We start from the raw sequence: 21,206 nt of genomic DNA, 5'->3' as shown, positions 1-21,206 counted from the left end.
TGAACACTCGGACATGTAGACTGTAGAGACATACACTTGTACTTGCAGACTGTCATGAAATGTACACTTACATGTAGACTGTAGTGAAACATACATGTACATAAAGACTTAGTGACACGTACATATATATGTAGACTGTAGTGAAATGTACACAAACATGTAGACTGTAGTGACACATACACATACATGTAGACTGTAGTGAAACATACACGTATATGTATAATGTTGTGACACGCACATCTACATGTAGACTGCAGTGATACTTACACGAACATGTAGACTACTGTTACACGTACACGTACATGCAGATTGTAGTAACACGTTCACGTACATGTAGACTGCAGTGACTCGTACACGTACATGTCGACTGTAGTGACTCTCACACGAACATGTAGACTATAGTGACACATACACGTACATGTAGACTGTAGTGACACATACACGTACATGTAGACTGTAGTGACACTTACACGTACATGTAGACTGTAGTGACACTTACACGTACATGTAGGCTGTAGTGACACTTACACGTACATGTACACTGTAGTGACACTTACAAGATCATGTAGACTGTAGTAGCACGCATACGTGCATGTAGACTGTAGTGATACTTACACGTACATGTAGACTGTAGTGACACTTACACGTACATGTATGCTGTAGTGACACGTACATGTACATGTAGGCTGTAGTTACAAGTACACGTATATATAGACTCTAGTTACACTTTTAAGTACATGTAGACTGTAGTTACACGCACAAGTACATGTATACTGTAGTGACACTTACACGTACATGTACAATGTAGTGACAGGTACAAGAACATGTAGATTGTAGTCGCACGCATACGTGCATGTATACTGTAGTGACACGTACGAGTACATGTACGCTGAAGTTACATTAACACGAACATGTAGACTGTATTCACATGTACACGTACATGTAGATTGTATTTACACGCACACGTACATGTAGACTGTAGTTACACGCACACGTACATGTATTCTCCAGTGACACGTACACGTACATGTAGGCTGTAGTTACACTGACAAGTACATGTGGACCTTAGTAAGACGCACACGTTTATGTAGACTGTAGTGACACGTACACGTACATGTATACTGTAGTGACACGTATGCGTACATGTACACTGCAGTGATACCTACACGTACATATAGACTGCAGTGACACGTACACGTGCATTTAGACTGTATTGACACGTACAGGTACATGTATCTGTAGTGAAACATTCACCTACATGTGGACTGTTGTAACACTTACACGTACATATAGGCTGTGGTGACACCTACAAGTGCATTTAGACTGTAGGGACACGTACACGTACATGTAGACTGTATTGACACGTACACGTACATGTAGACTGTAGTGGCACGTACAGGTACATTTAGACTGTATTCACATGTACACGTACATGTAAACAATAGTGGCAAGTGCTGGTACATGTAGACTGTAGTGACACTTATACGTACATATAGGCTGTGGTGACACCTACAAGTGCATTTAGACTGTAGTGAAACGTACAAGTACATGTAGACATAGTGACAGGTGCTGGTACATGAAGACTGTAGTGACACGTACAGGTGCATCTAAACTATAGTGACAGGTGCTTGTACATGTAGACTGTAGTGACACTTACACGTACATGTAGACTGTAGTGAAACATCCACGTACATGTAGACTGTAGTGACACGTACACGAACATGTAGACTTAGTGACAGGTGCTGGTACATGTAGACTGTAGTGACACTTACACGTACATGTAGACTGTAGTGAAACATCCACGTACATGTTGACTGCAGTGACACGTACACGTACATATAGACTGTATTGACACGTACACGTACATGTATAGTGTAGTAACCCTTACACGTACATGTAGACTGTAATGACACTTACACGTACATGTCGACTGTAGTGAAACGTATACGTATATGTAGACTGTAGTGACACGTACGCGTACATGAAGACTATAGTGATAAACACTCGTACATGTAGGCTGTAGAGACACACACTTGTACCTGCAGACTGTAATGAAACGTACACTTACATGTAGACTGTAGTGAAACATACATGTACATAAAGACTTAGTGACACGTACGTATATATGTAGACTGTAGTGAAATGTACACGAAAATATAGACTATAGTGACACATACACATACATGTAGACTGTGGTGAAATGTACACGTACATGTAGACTGTAGTGAAACGTACACGTACATGTATAATGTCGTGACACGCACATCTACATGTAGACTGCAGTGATACTTACACGAACATGTAGACTACAGTGACACGTACACATACATGCAGATTGTAGTAACACGTTCACGTACATGTAGACTGCAGTGACACGTACACGTATATGTAGACTGTAGTGACACTTACACGTACATGTAGGCTGTAGTGACACTTACACGTACATGTGGATTGCAGGGACACTTACACGTACATGTACACTGTAGTGACACTTACAAGATCATGTAGACTGTAGTAGCACGCATACGTGGATGTAAACTGTAGTGACATGTACGAGTGCATGTATACTGAAGTGACACGTACACGTATATGTAGGCTAAAGTTACACGAACACGTACATGCAGACTGTAGTGATACTTACACGTACATGTCGACTGTAGTTACACGCACTCGTACATGTATGCTGTAGTGACACGTACACGTATATATAGACTCTAGTTACACTTTTAAGTACATGTAGACTGTAGTTACACGCACAAGTACATGTATACTGTAGTGACTCTTACACGTACATGTACAATGTAATGACACGTACAAGAACATGAAGACTGTAGTCACACGCATACGTGCATGTATACTGTAGTGACACGTACATGTACGTGTAGGCTGAAGTTACATTAACACGTACATGTAGACTGTAGTCACACGTGCACGTACATGTAGACTGTAGTTAAACGCATACGTACATGTATTCTGCAGTGACACGTACACGTACATGTAGGCTGTAGTTACACTTACAAGTACATGTGGACTGTAGTTAGACGTACACGTACATATAGACTTTAGTGACACGTACAAGTGCATTTAGACTGTAGTGACACGTACACGTACATGTAGACTGTATTGACACGTACACGTACATGTAGACTGTATTGACACGTACAGGTACATATAACTGTAGTGAAACATTCACCTACATATGGACTGTTCTGACACTTACACGTACATATAGGCTGTGGTGACACGTACGCTTACATGTAGACTGTATTGACTCGTACAGGTACATGTAGACTGTATTGACACGTACAGGTACATGTAGACTGTATTGAAACGTACAGGTCATTGTAGACTGTAGTGGCACGTACAGGTACATGTAGACTGTAGGGAGACGTACACGTACATGTAGACTGTAGTGACACGTACACGTACATGTAGACTGTATTGACACGTACACGTACATGTAGACTGTATTGACACGTACACGTACATGTAGACTGTATTGACACGTACAGGTACATGTAGACTGTATTGAAACGTACAGGTCATTGTAGACTGTAGTGGCACGTACACGTACATGTAGACTGTAGGGACACGTACACGTACATGTAGACTGTAGTGACACGTACACGTACATGTAGGCTGTAGTGACACGTACACGTACATGTAGAATGTAGTGACACGTACACGTACATGTAGACTGTAGTGAAACATACACGTACATGTAGACTGTAGTGAAACATACACGTACATGTAGACTGTAGTGACACATACACGTACATGTAGACTGTAGTGACACATACACGTACATGTAGACTGTATTGACACGTACAGGTACATGCAGACTTTATTGACACGTACAGGTAAATGTAGACAGTAGTGACACATACACGTACATGTAGGCTGTAGTGACACGTACACGTACATGTAGACTGTAGTGACACGTACACGTACATGTAGACTGTAGTGACACATACACGTACATGTAGACTGTAGTGACACATACACGTACATGTAGACTGTAGTGACACATACACGTACATGTAGACTGTAGTGACACATACACGTACATGTAGACTGTAGTGACACATACACGTACATGTAGACTGTAGTGACACATACACGTACATGTAGACTGTAGTGAAACATACACGTACATGTAGACTGTAGTGACACGTACACGTACATGTAGAGTGTAGTAGCCCTTACATGTACATGTAGACTGTTATAACACTTACACGTGCATATTGACTGTAGTGACACGTACACGTATATATAGACTGTATTGACACCTGCACGTTAATGAGGATTGTTTTGACATATAAATGAACATGAAAATTATAGTGAAACGTAAATGTATACTGTAGTGGCACGCACACGTATATGTAGCCTATATCGATTATATTCGGTTCACAAAATCTTATTGGAAGAGCTAACAACGGTTGTACGTGTTTCAACTTCCCGTTTCATCTGCGCGGCTTGAAATGTTATTACTTCCAGAGCTTACGCCGGCTCTGCCAGGTTCAACTGCCTGGTAAAAACAATCTCTTCTCTTCAATGTCTTCTTTAATGGAGGATATTAAGAATGATTTTTTTCTGAAGTATACCTCAAAAGCCACTGAGAAACCGCTCTGCCCTTGACGCGAAAAATGATCATATCATTTACCAGGGAGACAGGTAGCTAGTGCTCGCTGCTACCTACAAACATACCCATTAGTCTTCCGTAATGCAATGACGAAATATTAATATTGTTACAATATTAACGACAGGGACAACCCTGGCTCCCGATATTTAACTCTGATTTTGTTTCAACATACTTACTAGTTTATTGAAATGAAAAAGAGAAATTTGTAGTAACTGAATCTTATATAGGACGTCTTACGTATTCGTTAGTATTCGAGTGCTGTATCAGTTCACTTATAATGAGTCTTCGAAGTTTATTGACTGTCGAAACCGGATCCGCTATACTTAGGTTCATTATAAAAGATAGCACGCACCGAAATTCCTATCCAACAATATCTGAAAATCTAAATTCTTACATACATATTTTAACTGCAGATCATATCTTAACATTTTATTTTGCCAAACAATATGTGTACACGGAAATACAAATTTCAAAATATTGACAAAACTCCAAGGTGCATCTTATCACGAATATTTCAACCGTTCAGCTGTGTTCGAAGTTGCATTTCAAATATATTTAAAAAAAACAACAACAAGCGTTCTTTGAGATTTTCTCACAACATTTCTTTTAGTAAAGAAAAACACCGGAAAATGAATTAGCTTTAGGATCAAACGAATTCAACAATCCACTTTCCAAAAGTACGTCGGAAGTGTACATGGATTTGACGTAGACGACGTCATTGGCGTCAAGCTGGACGATAGCTTCACCGGAAACACATAGCCACCCAGAAACATTGTATGTATGTCCGTTAACTACAACATCTTCCTTGACCATAATTGCGTAAAATATACTTTTATTTTTAGCTGGACACAGGTTGACAGTAAAAAGGTACGACCCCTTGACTGGTGCTGTAAATGTCCCGGTTGGCGAGTTGTAGCCCCCACCAACATTGTAGAGCACCTCGTTGAAGATGATTGTTTGGTCTGTGGTGGACAGAGAGTAATCAACCACGTTCCTCGCTCGGAATAAGACAGTTGGGTGTTGCGCTGTAAAACAAAACAAAATTGAGTCAAACATGTTTAGGTTTTGCGAAGAAAAGACGGTTTGCATTATGACGAAAAGAACAACAATAACATTTTATATCGCGTTGATGATACTCATAATGTTGATTGGGCATTTAATGAATTTAGGAAAGGAAAACAAAATGATGTATGTACGTTTACTGTTTGTAAAGCAAAGATAATATGCTTTTCCGACATTGTTCGTTTCCTTTCTGCCATGCGCAAAATATATAGCCAATTGGGTGCAAATGATTTATTTTTTATTTCAAAACGAACAAAATTAATAACTTTAAAGTCATAGTCTGTAGCGTTAGTTAGCTAATTCTAAGACAAGAATTTGCCCACGCCGATTAAGATTTTTTTTTAAAAATCCATTTTTAAGTGTGTTTTTGAACTTCAAACCCTGTACTTGATTACTCATTCAATTTGTTATTCACACATCGTATAAAGTAAAGTTACCTACCTGGTTATGTAGTGAAGCCTGATCTTATTTTCTTTATTCATAATTATATTATAACTAGTTCAATGTCTACTAAGTGGATTGTACGTGTTTCATACTCAAATATAATGTGCTATTACACCTGACCCTGAAAGCATTGGTTGATTTATTACTATATTCTTCACGATATTTCATATTATATTTTGTCATATTTATCGCTTCTCATATGTACATGTGTTAGGTTATATAAAACTTGAACAATGAAAGTATAAAAAGTAACACGTACATTTAGCATGGTCCTGCAACTCACTAATTGTCGCATTGATGTGCTTGTCAAAGTCTTCTTTGTTCCGCGTAAGTTCATTCAAATCATTTTGAATGTCAGTCCTTAGTTTCACCATGTTCCCAATTGTTTCGTTAATGCGTTTTTCCCAGAGTTCATGTTCGAATTCCATGCGAATCATTTTCTCCAAAAGTTGCTCATCGTACTCAAATCTTGTTTTAAAACGAGGTTCATCACTAAAAACAAATGAAAATGAACAAAACAAAATAAAACATTTGTTTTGAAACTTCATATTGAAAAGTCTGCCTAGCCTTCTTGTGCTTGCAATATAAAACGAATATCAAGAGAAGCTTATTTTATAGTGTTTGTATTACTATGGTGCATCCTTAGTGTCACAATCTGCTGTTACTGTTTTAGAGTAGTAATATTTGAAATGCATCTGACATGAACAGTTTTCATTGGCCACTTTATGTTCTAAGGTGCTAATCCTAGCATCTATTGATAGTGAATGTGTTGGATTAGTTTCTATTGTTCGTCGCTAACGCTGTTCCTGTTGTTGTTTTTTGGTGATGGACCGGCCCCAATTCCTGAAAGGTTCTTAAGCGTCACAAGTTAATGTAGCTTATTTTACTAAGCCAATTTTCTTATTTAATAGCATTTTGCTAAATAAAATAAGTTAATTGTGATAATCATATAAGTAATTTCATTTTAAGGTACAAAAACCCTAGCATAAGATTGTACATATTACACGAATTATACCATCACAACACAATAATAAGCTTAGTTAAACCAGGTTGTAGGAGACTTAAGATTATTTGAGAACTATGGACCTCAAGCATAACTCAGGAAAAACATCAACCAAGAGAGACAGAACATGCTCTACAAGAGCAAAGTTCCATATGATTAAATAATCAGGTATCATGATAAAACCATAAAGCCTTAGTATATATCTTTAACTTAAAATCAAACTAAGATCATTGTGTCTTCAAAAAGTAAGGTTATCGTTATTAAGTTTGTTCTTAGATCTTTTAAAATAGGTAAGTTATATCTATTATCGACTATCTTTGATCGTCTGCAACGCTGCAGTTCTCGTGCTTTATTAAGTAACCGGGATCTTCTTCCGGTACTAAATTTAGATGTGATTTCACGCGCGCACTTGCTGATTGCTTGACAACGTTTCCTTAGAATCGACGATTCCCTTTTGGAATGTTTTAACTAATATAGATTTTGATTAATATTTTTCGTATAACAACATCAACCTTCCCTAAGATTACGAAAAAAAATGATAAGAGTAGAAGCAGAAGTAAGGAAATAATCTAAGATGTATATTGAATACGGCGGCTTAAATATCTTACATTCATTTTTTACGAAATTGTGTTAGTTAAATCACATTTTGATTATTTGTTTTCTTATTTTAAACATGTCTCGTTTACTTGTAAAAAAGTGAAAACAATAGCTGTATTAAATGACAGTGATTCGAAATCGTAGACTACCAATAGGACCATTGAAGAAGGCTGTTTCTTGCTGTTGCTTATGATCACACTTGTATACTTTCAGACATAACCGAAGCGTAAGAAGTTTCTTTCTGAAAAGAAACGTAAACTGTTTAAAGGAATTAAATGTTGAGCTTTTTCCAGTAAACATTCATACCTGTGGTATATACGATTCACACACAATGAAGACTTCCAGTATATTTTATTTAAGGCAGGTACAAGGGGCTGTTAGCCATTGACTGCAACTATCTCGTATGTTTTCATATTGGAGGGTATTTTCAAGGTTGTCTTTCATATGAGAACGATGACCAGCAGGTAGAGCTAACCCTAACTTTGCAATGAGAAGTGGATAAATTTGTTCATTATATCACGCCTCCAACATGTATGACGCAATGCCATTGGTCCAGGAAATCTCACGCGGTGATCACATAGTTTCCATCTTGTGCCAATAATCTTTATTTCATACAAAAAGGCTAATATTTTCAAAATCAAATGAATAAATGAAACATTTCCAAGATAGTGTAGGTGTCTTGATCAATGTTAACAGGTTTTGACGTGATAATTACATTACGCGGCTATTAGGTGACCCGATATGGGATATACGGGGCTCAGGAAACCGAATTCGCACACTACTTTTGAACGTTGGCCTGGTACAAAATTGTAGCTTCTCTCACTACCATCGTAATTGAAAAAATACCCGAGCGCTCATGCGCTCGTTTACAATTACAGACTGATAATTTTATTTACTAGACTAGTTGGTGATGTACCTATAACCAGTTATTAAAAGTAAACTTAAGTCAATCATATGGTCATACCTCTTTGACTTTATTTGTTGTATATGTAGGCAACTCAGTTTGCAACATCAGTCTTGAAATCAATTCAGACCAAATGTAGTCGGCTCGTTTTTCAACGTTGAATAGTCGCATGCAAGTTATATATCATCATACAGTACAATCTTCAGTTGATTTAACATTTGTTCGAAAGACCCGTTAAAGTGTAACGTATACCACAAGCTGCAGTTACTGTCAAGGACAATAACTCTGCTTATAATAGCCACTAAAATATTCAATATATGATACTGATGCTGCGTAGCACCTAATCCCCCAATAAATAAACAAAGGTTTTTCATGATTTACGTCATTACTTGTAATGGCACAGTTGTTTCTGCTCGTCACCTACAAATAGCTTGAGCAGCGGTAAATTGATGGGTACAGAAATATCCTCATGATTTGTTTTTGATTAAAAACTGTTCTAAAATGATTGCTTAAGTATATGCTAAAAATACAAATATGTATTTTCAAAATGCGACCCAACCTTTTGAATCACTTAGTTTATATGATAATTATATGACAGATGTTCAGGCCTCTGAGTTGGTTTGTGCAAAATGACAATCAATTTACTTTTAAGTTATTGTTTATTGTCTGATATAAGGATTATTTATAGTAACTAGGTACAATGCACGCGGAGAAAGCTTCTAACGTTCCAAAGAATAGGTCAACTTATCATAACTACAGTTAAACTATCATGTGTTGTTTACGTGGAAGATTTAGAACAGACACGTTGCACGTCGGCAAACCTGCTTCTAACATTATGATATGACGATTTGAACTTTATACAGTCTAATTTGAATGCCAGCCAAATATAAATGTTCATGTAGTTCACTAAAATTGTCATCTTTTAAGCTACATTGAAATGTGAATACAACCCAGCCGAGAATTACATACTGAAGGAAAACATATCCAATTTAAATATAAACTACAACATTAATTAAAACATATCAATAATAACACATATATAAAGCCATATACTTTCAATAGGTCACTATGTTACACTGATTAATTTAGGTGAATATTACCTTTTCCGTTCATACTTTTTATAATTTTAGAAAAAATAACATCCTATTGTTTTACTCAAAAAGGGACATAAGTCTTAAATTAACGACTTACGAATAGATAGCATAATCAAGCGTACAATTCGCAGAAAAAATAAGAACTTAAACAGACGTGGTGAAAACCCCAAGACGACTCGTGGTTTGACGAATGCGACATACTACGACAATGGCCATAAGATTTGTTAGACCTAGTGACATGTGAAAGAAATTTCATGTGCACAATAGCAAATGCTGAAAAACATTCCTATGAAGTTTATTTTCATGAGTGTATGTGGAAAACTTCTATATCTATGTGCGGCACAATATTTTTCGGACCATTTTTATTTCATCAATGGAAGTAACTATTGTTAAACCAATTGAAGTGTGAAAGAAATCGCAGGCGCACAACATTTCAAAGCTTGGGGTCATAAATCTTGTCAGACCAAATATAATTTGACAGAAATAGCATATGCACAGTAGGTTATGCTGGCATACATTCCTATCAAGTTCCATGTTTGTAGGTGCAATACGTTTGGAGTTTATGTAACATTTATTCAATATTATTAAGACCTTTTCTTACCTCGACAGATTCTATGACTCCAGGTGCTATTATTTTTAAGCTATACGCGACACAATATTGTTCAGGGACACGACATAAAGTGAGCGTACACGACCCGACAAACGCAACTCGAATATGGCCTCTTTATACAAAGAGCATGCATGGAAGCAGAAAGGAGTATCTACAAAATGAACAAATTCAGAGTTAGCGTTCTTGCCTCTGCATTAATTCTATATGTTCTACGGAGGAGATTATCGGGAATTTCACGCAAATTTCACCTAAAACATAAGCATGCTGAGAAGGATATACTGTATATAAAGTATTTGTGTTTTTTGTTTTGCAATTCCTTTTCAGACAAATCATAAAGAGTTTTTGTATTTATTTTGAAATACATGTACCTGTATTTCTTCAGAAGTCATACGTCATGAATAGATAGTTTATTGACTGTAGACAGTAGGCCTACACACTTTAGTACAATAAATCGAAATCAGGTATCGTCAGATTAATGTTTTGACATGGCATGCTAAAATAGTTATTGCGCATGGGTTACAAAATAGGGCGATTGGTGAAATGAGATTTGAAAAAAGTGCGAAATAAAAGACCATTTTACCTAAATACGTTCAAAAGGTTGCAACGTCAATTTTAACATGAAAGCAATACTTATGCGAAAAACACTACAGAAACAAGCTCAGTAACAAAAAGTTTAAACATAAACCTGGTTTAATGGCACTGGTTAACGACAAAGACATGGAACACAAAAAATCAAAAACAAAAAACATGGAAGAGCAAGCCGAAGAATCTTAAATCAGTATTGATAAGGAACCTTGGGTTTTAGATAATTATAGATAATTAGGCAGAAAATGGAAATGCGTCGAGTAATAGATTCTGTCTTAATTGACCTGCAAATAGTCAAAACGTCCACAGCCTGTATGGGCTTTCATTTAATTACCCTTTCACTAGTAAAACATTTTCGAGATGAATGCAACGTTTGCTGTCAATAGACGATCTGAATCAAAGTGAGACTGATTATTTTATTTTTAAGGTAGCATTCGTGCTTCGGACGTATATCTTATATATTCAAGTATCGATAAACAAGAGCTTCGTCGCTATTTGGTGATCTTTGGAACGCATGATGCTACCACCTTGCGCTCATTTGGTATCAGATACATTGCATTCAAAACGTCGTTCTCTAACACGCCTGCTTGTAAAGATTGGTGCCGGTTTCATTTCCAAACACAATGACACGGTTTCTGCTCGCCGTACTCAAACTTTTTGAGTCAGCGGTCATTTGTTGTGGATACAAATTATCCTCGTGTATTTTTGTTTCCATTTAAAGTTGTTCGAAGAGTGTCTTTTAGGTGACATTAAAAACGTGAATGCCATCAGTTTGGAAATCATGCACCATTTATGCACAACACTTTCGTTCAGACTCTGTTTCAAAAATACCCGCGCGTCTAATTGTTGCCACTCTTCATTACCATATATGTCATTATGAAGAAGAACCAAGCACCTTCTGTCACCATCACATCCACTTATTATTGGCAATATTATTTATGTCGTCTTGATAATCAATCCCTGTGATTTTTCGCCCATGTTTCAATTTTGACTTCTTATTACTTTCGTCAGTTTTCTATTGTTTACATTCACAAAAATAATGTAAGATAAGCTACTGAATGACTGTCATTTGACGTTATGCACGACTTAATCTGTCAAATCTGTAAGCATCAGTTTCCTCTGTTCATCAAGCAGCACAGACTGATTCGAAACTGACACAACTAAGCTTCTTATTTGAATTAACCCCATTTTAAACACAAACTAACTCAAGTTCTCTGTTTTTGAATGCTGCAAAGTGCGGATTGTGCTTTGGCTTCTGTTGATGAAACAATTTAGTTTTGCGTTACTCCATATATTTATTTAGGTATTTGAATCAGATATCGATAAGATACATGGTTTCGAATCAGTCCCAATCAACGAGGTTCATCATATTGGCCTCATGAACCTCGTTGATTGGGACTAATGTCCCGCTATTGTAAAGACTTGACCCTTACAAATGCAAATGACGCTTGTTTCTCGGGTAGAACAGAGATATTTGATTTAAATAACAAAAACAAAAACAAACCGTAATAATGGAATCAATAGTAAAAAAGGCGAAATCTTACAAAATGAAGAAAAAATCAGCCCGTCCGACCTGACGGACCAATTCTGTTTATAACCCAGCAAAAGAAGCTGCAATCCCAGGAGATACAAAAGAAACGGCTATTTCAGATCCTGTTCAAATACCAGATCCTTTTCCTAAGAATAAGCTGTGTTCAGCCTTTCAAAGTGGTAAATGGATACAAAGTTGTTGTCACCATTTCAAAGTGGTAAAGGACATTTGAAAGATATAATGGGACTCTTTTTATTCGCCAAACACCGATCGATTGGAACGTTTGCTAACCCGCAAGGTGAATGCACCAATTTTTGACTCAATCATCCAACTGTACTCTATCATAACGTTCAAAATACGGAATGACTATTTAAGAAAGAAAAAGGTCCGTTACTGAGGCTTAAATGAACACTTAAGTAGCTGAAAGAGTATAAAACCGCTTGGGGCTTCCGGTACTCTTTTAACTATAGTTTACCCTTTGCGCGAAGATTGCTCATATAATTTACCAGGGCGACATGTAGATAGTAATCACTGCTAACTACAACCACACCAAATAGTATCCCGTTTATGAATGGTAAAATATTAGTAACGATACAATAGAACGTTTAGAAACTATAGTGACAAGTCCAGCAACAAACAATTTTACCTTTATCTTGTTGAAAGATACATATTTATTCATTTAAACAAAAACACTCAAGAGTAAACGGTATGACTAGCGCGCACAGGTATTTAATTCTTATATAGGACTTCTTTATTGATAATGTATTATTTACTATACGATTGCTGGAACGTTCTTAGTGGTATATTGCTTTACTTAAATTGAGTCTTCAAAGCTTTTAGACTTACGAAAAAAGATCCGCAATACAAAAACATGTTTAAGTAATACAAGTGCTTCAGTTATTGTGCGCGGGTTTAACAGCAAGCAATGTTTCAAGATTCCTATTCAACAATATCTCAACATCTTAATCTTTATTAACATACACTACAGACCTTAGCATACTTTTGGTATACAAAGCAATATTTGTTATAAAAAATATCGAAATAATGACAAAATATCATGATGCATCACATCACGAACATATAAACCGTTCATTTGTAATCGAAGATAATTTTCTTTCAACTATATTTTTAAAACAAGCCTTCCTTGAGATTTTTCACGGATTTTGTCTTCATGCTTAATGAAGAAGAACACCGGAAAATGAATTAGCTTTTGGAGGATACGAATTTAGCAATCCACTTTCCAAAAGGACATCGGCAGTGTACATCGAATTGACGTAGACAACGTCATTGACGTCAAGCTGTACGATAGCGTCATCAGAAACACAGAGAAATCCTGAAACGACGTGTGTATGTCCGTTAGCTACAACTTCTTCCTTGACCATAATTGCGTAAAATATACTTTTATTTCTAGCTGGACACAGGTTGATAGTGAAAAGGTACGTCCCCTTGACTGGTGCTGTAAATGTCCCGGTGGCCGAGTTGTAGCCACCGCCATCATTGTAAAGCACCTCGTTGAAGATGATTGTCTGGTCTGTGGTGGACAGAGTGTAATCAGCCACGTTCCTCGCTCGGAATAAGACAGTTGGGTGTTGCGCTGAAAAACAAAAACAAAATTGAGTCAAACATGTTTAGGTTTTGCGCAGAAAAGATGGTTTGCATTATGACGAAAAGAACAACAAGCAAATATAATATGATTTTCCGACATTGTTTGTTTCTTTTCTGCCATGCGCAAAATATATAGCCAGTTGGGTGCAAATGTTTGATTTTTTATTTCAAAACGAACAAAATCAATTACTAGACATGTATCGTTAGTTTCTAATTCTAAGACGAGAATTTGCACATGCCGATTAAGATTTAAAACAATCCATTTCCAAGTGTGTTTTTAATACTTTAAACCATGTATTTGATCACTTATTCAGTTAGTTATTCGCACATTCGTATAACTTCAAATAACCCACCAGGCTATGTAGTATAGCCTGATCTTACTTACTTTATAAAAAAGTCTATCATAACTAGTCTTATGTCCATCAAGTGGATTGTACGTCTTTCATACTCATATATAATGTGCTATTACACCAGACCCTGAACACCTTGGTTGATTAGTTTCTATTTTTTTCACAATATTTCATATTAGATTTTCTCATATCTATTTCTATTCATATGTACATGTGTTTAACTTATATAAAACTTAAAAGATGAAACTTAAAAAATGAAAGTATTAAAAGTAACACGTACATTTAGCATGGTCCTGCAACTCACTCATTGTCGTATTGATGTGCTTGTCAAAGTCTTCTTTTTTCTGCGTGAGTTCATCCAAATCATTTTGAATGTCAGTCCTCAGTTTCACCATGTTTCCAATTGTTTCGTTAATGCGTTTTTCCCAGTGTTCATATTCGAATTCCATGCGAATTATTTTCTCCAAAAGTTGCTCATCGTACTCAAATTTTGTTTTAAAACGAGGCTCATCACTAAAAACAAAAGAAAATGAACAAAACAAAATGAAACATTTGTTTTGAAACATCATAATGAAAAGTCTACCTAGCCTGCGTGTGCTTGCAATATAAAACGAATATCAAGAGAAGCTTATTTTATACTGTTTGTATTACTATGGTGCATCCTTAGTGTCACAATTTGCTTTTACTGTGTCATTGTAGTTACCTTTGAATAACATACTACAATAACAGTTTCCTTTAGCCCCTGAATATTCTAAGGCGGTGACTCTAGCATCTATTGATAATAGTTAGTTATATTGGTATTTGCTGCATTAGTTTCTACCACAGTCAAAACCCGTTGGCCCGATTTGCTCGAACTGGAATATTTAAAAAAAAACGACCTTTTTATGTTTTTTCTACTGAATGGGAGCATTTCGCTTTGCTCGAATTTCCCGAGGCTCGAAGTATTTTACCAGTCCCTAGGAGTTCGAGCAGACTTGGTTCGACTGTACTCGTGACTTACGTTGTTCTTTTTTTGACGATGGACAGGCCCCAATTCCTCGAATGTTCTTGAGTGTTACTAGATAGAGTAACTTATTTCATGAAGCCATACTTCTTACCAACTTTTGACTATACTAAATTGTAGTTGGTTTATCGTGATTATCATAAATGTTATTTCCTTTGACTGTCCAAGTAGGTAAACATACACAAAACTATACCAAAACTAAAGCTTATTAAATTAAAGTTCGTTTACCGTGATCATCATGAATGTAATGTATTTTAACAGTTCAACAATGAATATAATCTCAGTATTTGTAAATGATATCAGTTTTTGATCCATTTATTTTTTTACTTCAAACATATTTCGTTTTTTTTTTATGCCAGAGGACATACGGCTTCAAACAATAATTGAATTAGATGACAGTGATAACTTATCGTAGATTACCAAAGGAACCACTTTAGAAGAGCGGTTTTTTAATTGTTTATTATATTTATTGTATATTTTCAAACATAACACACGCCCAAGAAGTTTAAAGCTTTCCATGAAGAAACGTAAATTGTTTAAAAGAAATAAAAACAACTTCGGAAATTGACAGATATTCAAAATTCCAAAGCAACATTTCGAGCTTCTCCAGTAAACATTTACAACATTTCTAGCGTCAAACATCTGGTAACTATTTTTATGAAGCAACAGAAATCAGGGCACCATGAAAAAAAAACTTCCAGTGCATTTTCTATGGTAGGAACGTACGTCGCGCTCTCTTGCTGAAATGATTCCACGCTGTTTATGAAAACGGCGACTGTTTTATACACATATTGAGAGTAAACAGTCCAACAGCCTTTACACAAGATTCACAGAGCATTTTAGCGAGATCGTGCCGCCTCAAATACATAAAGATATCGTTTTAGTTGACTTTAAATAAAGAAATAGAATTGTTCCAGGAAAGCCAGCACGATCTAGAATAAAAATACTTTTCCCCCATTTTTTGGCTTATATTAAGAGTTACTTTCACAAATGAACCATCAAAGTGCGTACAATGAATTTAGAGTTGTTCGTTTCTCCATTGTTTGTTATAGAAGTTTGTCGGAAAATAGTGAAAACAATTAAACATACTTGGTATTGTGACGTTTTCATTAACCGATCGGTATCATTTCAGCAAGTAAGCGTTACGTACACTCCTATCACTGCTTTTTTTGATAACGGCATATTCGAATTTTTCTTAAAAAATAACTGCGAAATCCTGTCTTACGTCGGTAGCGAAAATGAGTACTGCGGAGTTAAAAGTGACATCTTCATTTTTTGCATGCATAGTGCTTCAAGGGTAGGCATTTATGAATAGCTTTTTAATTAAATTTTCTTGAATGCTTTCTCTAATTCATTTCAACGCCTTTGTTATTCCTATGATTTTTAATCCTGTCACTTGCTTTAATTTCGTTTTTTATTTGCTTGTTGTTGTTGTTGTTGTTGTTGTTGTTGTTGTTGTTGTTGTTGTTGTTGTTGTTGTGTGTGTGTGTGTGTGTGTGTGTGCGTGTGCGTGTGGGTGTGTGTGTGCGTGTGCGTGTGCGTGTGCGTGCCATTACCGTGAATACCTCAACAGGACTCATTTTCTCAGACGACTTTCAATTACATATTTGTAGGCATGAAATATCTTCTATATTTTACTTTTTTACAATCACTTGATTGAAATTGTCTCCCTTAGTTCTCATACTATTTATTAGAAACAAAATATCTAATATTATATGCACGTTTTGCAAAATGAAGAGAATTTCACCTCTTGCTATCCAGCCTTTAAGTCGTCATCGTCGTTCGGCGAGACAGGGTCGTTGTTTTTGACGTGCTAAAACTATTAATGTCGGTAATACCTTAAAGGAAAATGTTGCGACTTTGCAACATCACCAGACACGGGAACGTTCCTTGTCACTGTAACTCTGGCAGCAATGTGTTCAGTACACGTGTTTCCGGCGAACGTTTACTGTTTGGTTCCCTGCTTGTTGTGTATGCACTGCGCTGCATCAGGGATACAAACCAAAACAAATTGCTTACGTAATGTTACGTGAGTCTTTATTGAACGCATGATTTTTTTTCTGCTAAGAAGTATTTTCCACGCACTTATGGCCAAGGACATTGTGGTTGGTTACGAAAGTACATGTATTTCAGGATGGACCTTATCTGTGCTTCCGGTCACGCTTTCAACTTTAAGTCAATGACGTCGTCTACTTTATTTCCATGCATTACATTACAATTATCAAATTCTCCGTCATGTTTCACATTAAATCAGTAGAGCAAAACGCATGCTTTTGTATATATTTATGCGACAAGGTTTCATCATATTCGCGATAAATAGAGACGGTCTATATTGTCGAAAGCTTTCCGATAATCTATAAAATAACAAAACTACTTTCTTTTCTAAAGAAGGAACATATAATCAATAGCACTGTAAGAGTTTTCTGAAACAAGCACATTTTTCCCTCAAAGAAGCATTGCTTTCAAAGTGCAAATTACCTCTTTTATTGAGTAAAAATGAATAATTTTCAACAAAACACGCAGGGATTGCAATGCTCCGATAATGCGCTTGGTAACTAAATGCACAATTATTTATTGCAATTTAATCCAACAGAATAGTAAATGAACATGTTAAGGTATGTAGCGTAGAAATTCTTTTGCATTGAAGGTCAATGTCAAACTTTGGTCAAAATTGCGCTGTAGGGATTTCATATTTATAATTCTTGTTGCATCTAAAACACACGAGTTATCAGATGTTTTAGACTGGTATCCTACGTTACTTTTTGGAAAAAAGAGATGGAGGGTACCAGTCTAGATGTTTGATCAAATGCACGAATTTTCATGACGTGAACGCGAAATTCGCTCCGTCTGGTCACTTTTTAGAGATGGTACAGGTAATCCAATGGATAATTCAACCATAAGAACTAATTATTTATTTACGAAATGCATTCATTTCATAAGTCAATCGTTTTAATTGTTAAGCAGCTTTAACAATGTGTGTATACCACGTGACAAATTGCGTCATAAATGCATGTGGTATACACACACTGATTAAAATGTGTCACGTGTAACATTCATTATTTCAAATCAAAGATAAGGGTCATTCTTACAAGTCAATGGATCCTGATAAATATCTCAAATGAAAGCACATTGACTCTGATGAAACCTCGTCTTTGTTAGTCATATCTTTATCAAACCTCATATAATTGAAAAAGCAGCATGACACATATACTGAAACAGATGAAACCTTGTCTTGATCAATCATATCTTTCTCAAAGCTCATATAATTTAAAAAAAGCATGACACATATACTGAAACAGATGAAACCTTGTCTTCATCAATCATATCTTTATCAAATCTCATAGCAATGTTTAACACCATGACTCACAATTATACTGTCGTAGGTGTTACCTATATTTAATCGAACCGCCCAAAATTGTTAAGCTGATTATTGTGTGTCATGAATCAAATTCGTGCTTTAGGCTCAAAGCCAAAGTCACACTTAGTTGTAAATGAAGCCCTATATATGTTTTATAGTAGTATTTTAAGAACCTGTGACTTTATAGTTTGATGCATATATTATGTTTCTTATGTCAGTATGGTATAAATGTTTTCTTATATGAAATAAGGAAGCAGAAATAAAGAAGTGTTTTAATTAGCGTTATTGCGAACTACTCGAAGACTCAAGGTTAACCAACAGACTGACAAGAATACAAACTATGGACGATCATTTTAGGTATAACATTTAAAATTTTAAATCCTATCATGCAGTGTTGTTGGAAAATTGCATTGCGATGATTAGTAATCACTTAATCAGTAACCGTGATATCGGGTCGATGTACTCACAGAGCCGTTATTAGGCCGTTATCAGATATATGTCATTTAAAACTGAAAGGAAAGAAACAATGCATTTTGGTCCGTTGCATGCATCTGTGTTGCACAATCTGTAATTTTCTTATGTAATGTAAATCAGTTGAGTTAAATTGTTCTATAAAAACCAAGTCTTTAGTTATGTGAAACGTTTCATATTGTTTGCACGTGTCTTGTCTGCGGATACGAAAACATGCACTGGCGTATTAGAAAACTGACATCTGACACATCAGTTGTGGCTAGTACATCAACAAGTCCATTCAAAGTCCTTTAAACTCGACCATCAGAGAAACGCTCATACATGATATGATAAACATTGCAGAGGTAAACGTATAATTCATTCCAAATGGATGTTCCGCCTTCGACCACGAGAATAACTACAATATATTTGCTAGTGTTCAGAATTCCATTTCAAAACCTTCCCCTACGACCATTGCTGAGGACCCAGCTTTCCTTGCCTAACACATCTCCTAGTCTAATATGATGCATTGTACTTGGTAATTACTTAATAGTGTTAAGATACAAAATACTTATTCATACATATCTGAATAATTTTGGATTCCAAGGGTTATTAGTGTAAGTAAAACTAATCGAAGAAGATAAGCTTTGTTTTTATTTCAATATGTTTCAATATATCATGTATATTATAGAATGACAAACAAAGTTGCGGTCTGTGGTTTGACATATATATTTTGAATAAAATGTGTTTAAACTGTTAGGAGGCAGTTTCATACCGGCGAACGGAAAACAACACATTTCTAAAGCGATGCTTATCACATATATGTTACACATCCTTTGCTTGAACACATGTTCCAAGAACGTCATTTAAATCGACTGTTTTTCTGTATTCGTTAATATTGTTGAGTCTATGACATATTTTACATACGGAGTCGTCGTACGTAAATTGCAACTCTTTAACAGAAAACCTGTCTTTCATCTTTAGGTATTCAATGTATTTTTCTTCATCCGCTGCGAGATTCACTATGAATTTAGCTAAGTCCCCCGGACTGGGGAAATCTTTTGTGTTGAGAAATGACCCTTTTGGAAAGTACTTTTCATACTCGCCCATGCCACGGAGGATTGTTACAACGTCTCGTTTATAGTTCATAAAGAACTTTTCTGTAATGTAATCCGGGCAAAATGAGTTCTCGAACTCGAGATAGAATTTATATTCCTCATCAATAATGTTCTCGAACTGCTCTTTGCTAGGTTTGGATAATGCTCCGTTACATGACCCGAATTTGTCAACGATAGACGTATACCCGTCACTTGTAAAACTATTTAGCATTTCAACATAACGATCTCTTTTGCTCACAACATCACAATGGCTAACTGCCCAAGCTGCTAGTTTCGTCTTCTTTCTGAACATTTCGCTATAGTTTTTCTGTAATGGCATATCTCTTGTCTGCAATATACCATATGGATAGAAGATGTCTGAATCCGGTTTGTATGTCCATGACCAGTTAAACATGTTCAACCATTCGGGGCGCTTATGATCTTTTTGCCACATAATATTAGGGGGAGACTCCAATGTGAAGAATATCCAAGCTTGGTTTGGATTTCTCTCATTTGGTTTCAGAGGGGGGCGACTCCCCATACCTGTGTCGGCAACGGAAAAAACCACCGCACTACTTCCTTTAAGGGTCGTTCTGTCAGTAGTGACCTTACAGTTTGTATATGAATACCGGCGTTCGTCTGTTTCTTTAATCCAGTTGTTCAACCAAATCGGTGGGTTCCACCATAAAATATTTTTTACACTCTCTGCTTTAGATGTATTTATATAAAGCTTTGAATCGATAAACGGAGATTCCATGTAATTTATTTCTCTTTTCATCTGTTTGGGATACCCTTTCGTGAAACTAGACCACTCATTGGTGTATAAGAACACGAACCAGAGTACAGTAGTCAAACATATCGCAAAAAAACA

At 36.1% G+C, this 21,206-nt stretch overlaps 2 protein-coding genes across 2 annotated transcripts; both read right to left on the bottom strand.

Annotated features, from left to right (window-relative positions):
- Positions 1-5,131: 5,131 nt before the first annotated feature.
- Positions 5,132-14,822, bottom strand: LOC128235237 (uncharacterized). The gene is made up of 4 exons (XM_052950024.1): positions 14,708-14,822; positions 13,736-14,066; positions 6,408-6,640; positions 5,132-5,667 (listed from the first exon to the last, which is right to left on the bottom strand). Exons 1-4 carry the CDS (start codon positions 14,820-14,822, stop codon positions 5,249-5,251), a joined length of 1,098 nt encoding a protein of 365 aa, XP_052805984.1. The 3' UTR covers positions 5,132-5,248.
- Positions 14,823-20,063: 5,241 nt separating this feature from the next.
- LOC128235229 (alpha-(1,3)-fucosyltransferase C-like) lies at positions 20,064-20,876 on the bottom strand. Its single transcript, XM_052950012.1, has one exon. The coding sequence runs from the start codon at positions 20,874-20,876 to the stop codon at positions 20,064-20,066; it is 813 nt and encodes a 270-aa protein (XP_052805972.1).
- Between the last annotated feature and the right edge of the window lie 330 nt (positions 20,877-21,206).

The sequence above is a fragment of the Mya arenaria genome, chromosome 1 (assembly GCF_026914265.1).
Source record: "Mya arenaria isolate MELC-2E11 chromosome 1, ASM2691426v1".
NCBI lineage: Eukaryota > Metazoa > Mollusca > Bivalvia > Myida > Myidae > Mya > Mya arenaria.
This window is presented reverse-complemented; position numbering and strand designations above follow the sequence as displayed.

Coding starts and splice junctions, on each gene's coding strand:
- LOC128235237 (XM_052950024.1), bottom strand. CDS start 14,822: ATGGTGAAACTGAGGACTGACATTCAAAATGATTTGGATGAACTCACG. Junction 14,067..14,707: donor GTTGCAGGACCATGCTAAAT/GTACGTGTTACT, acceptor TTTGTTTTTCAG/CGCAACACCCAACTGTCTTA. Junction 5,668..6,407: donor GTTGCAGGACCATGCTAAAT/GTACGTGTTACT, acceptor TTTGTTTTACAG/CGCAACACCCAACTGTCTTA.
- LOC128235229 (XM_052950012.1), bottom strand. CDS start 20,876: ATGGGGAGTCGCCCCCCTCTGAAACCAAATGAGAGAAATCCAAACCAA.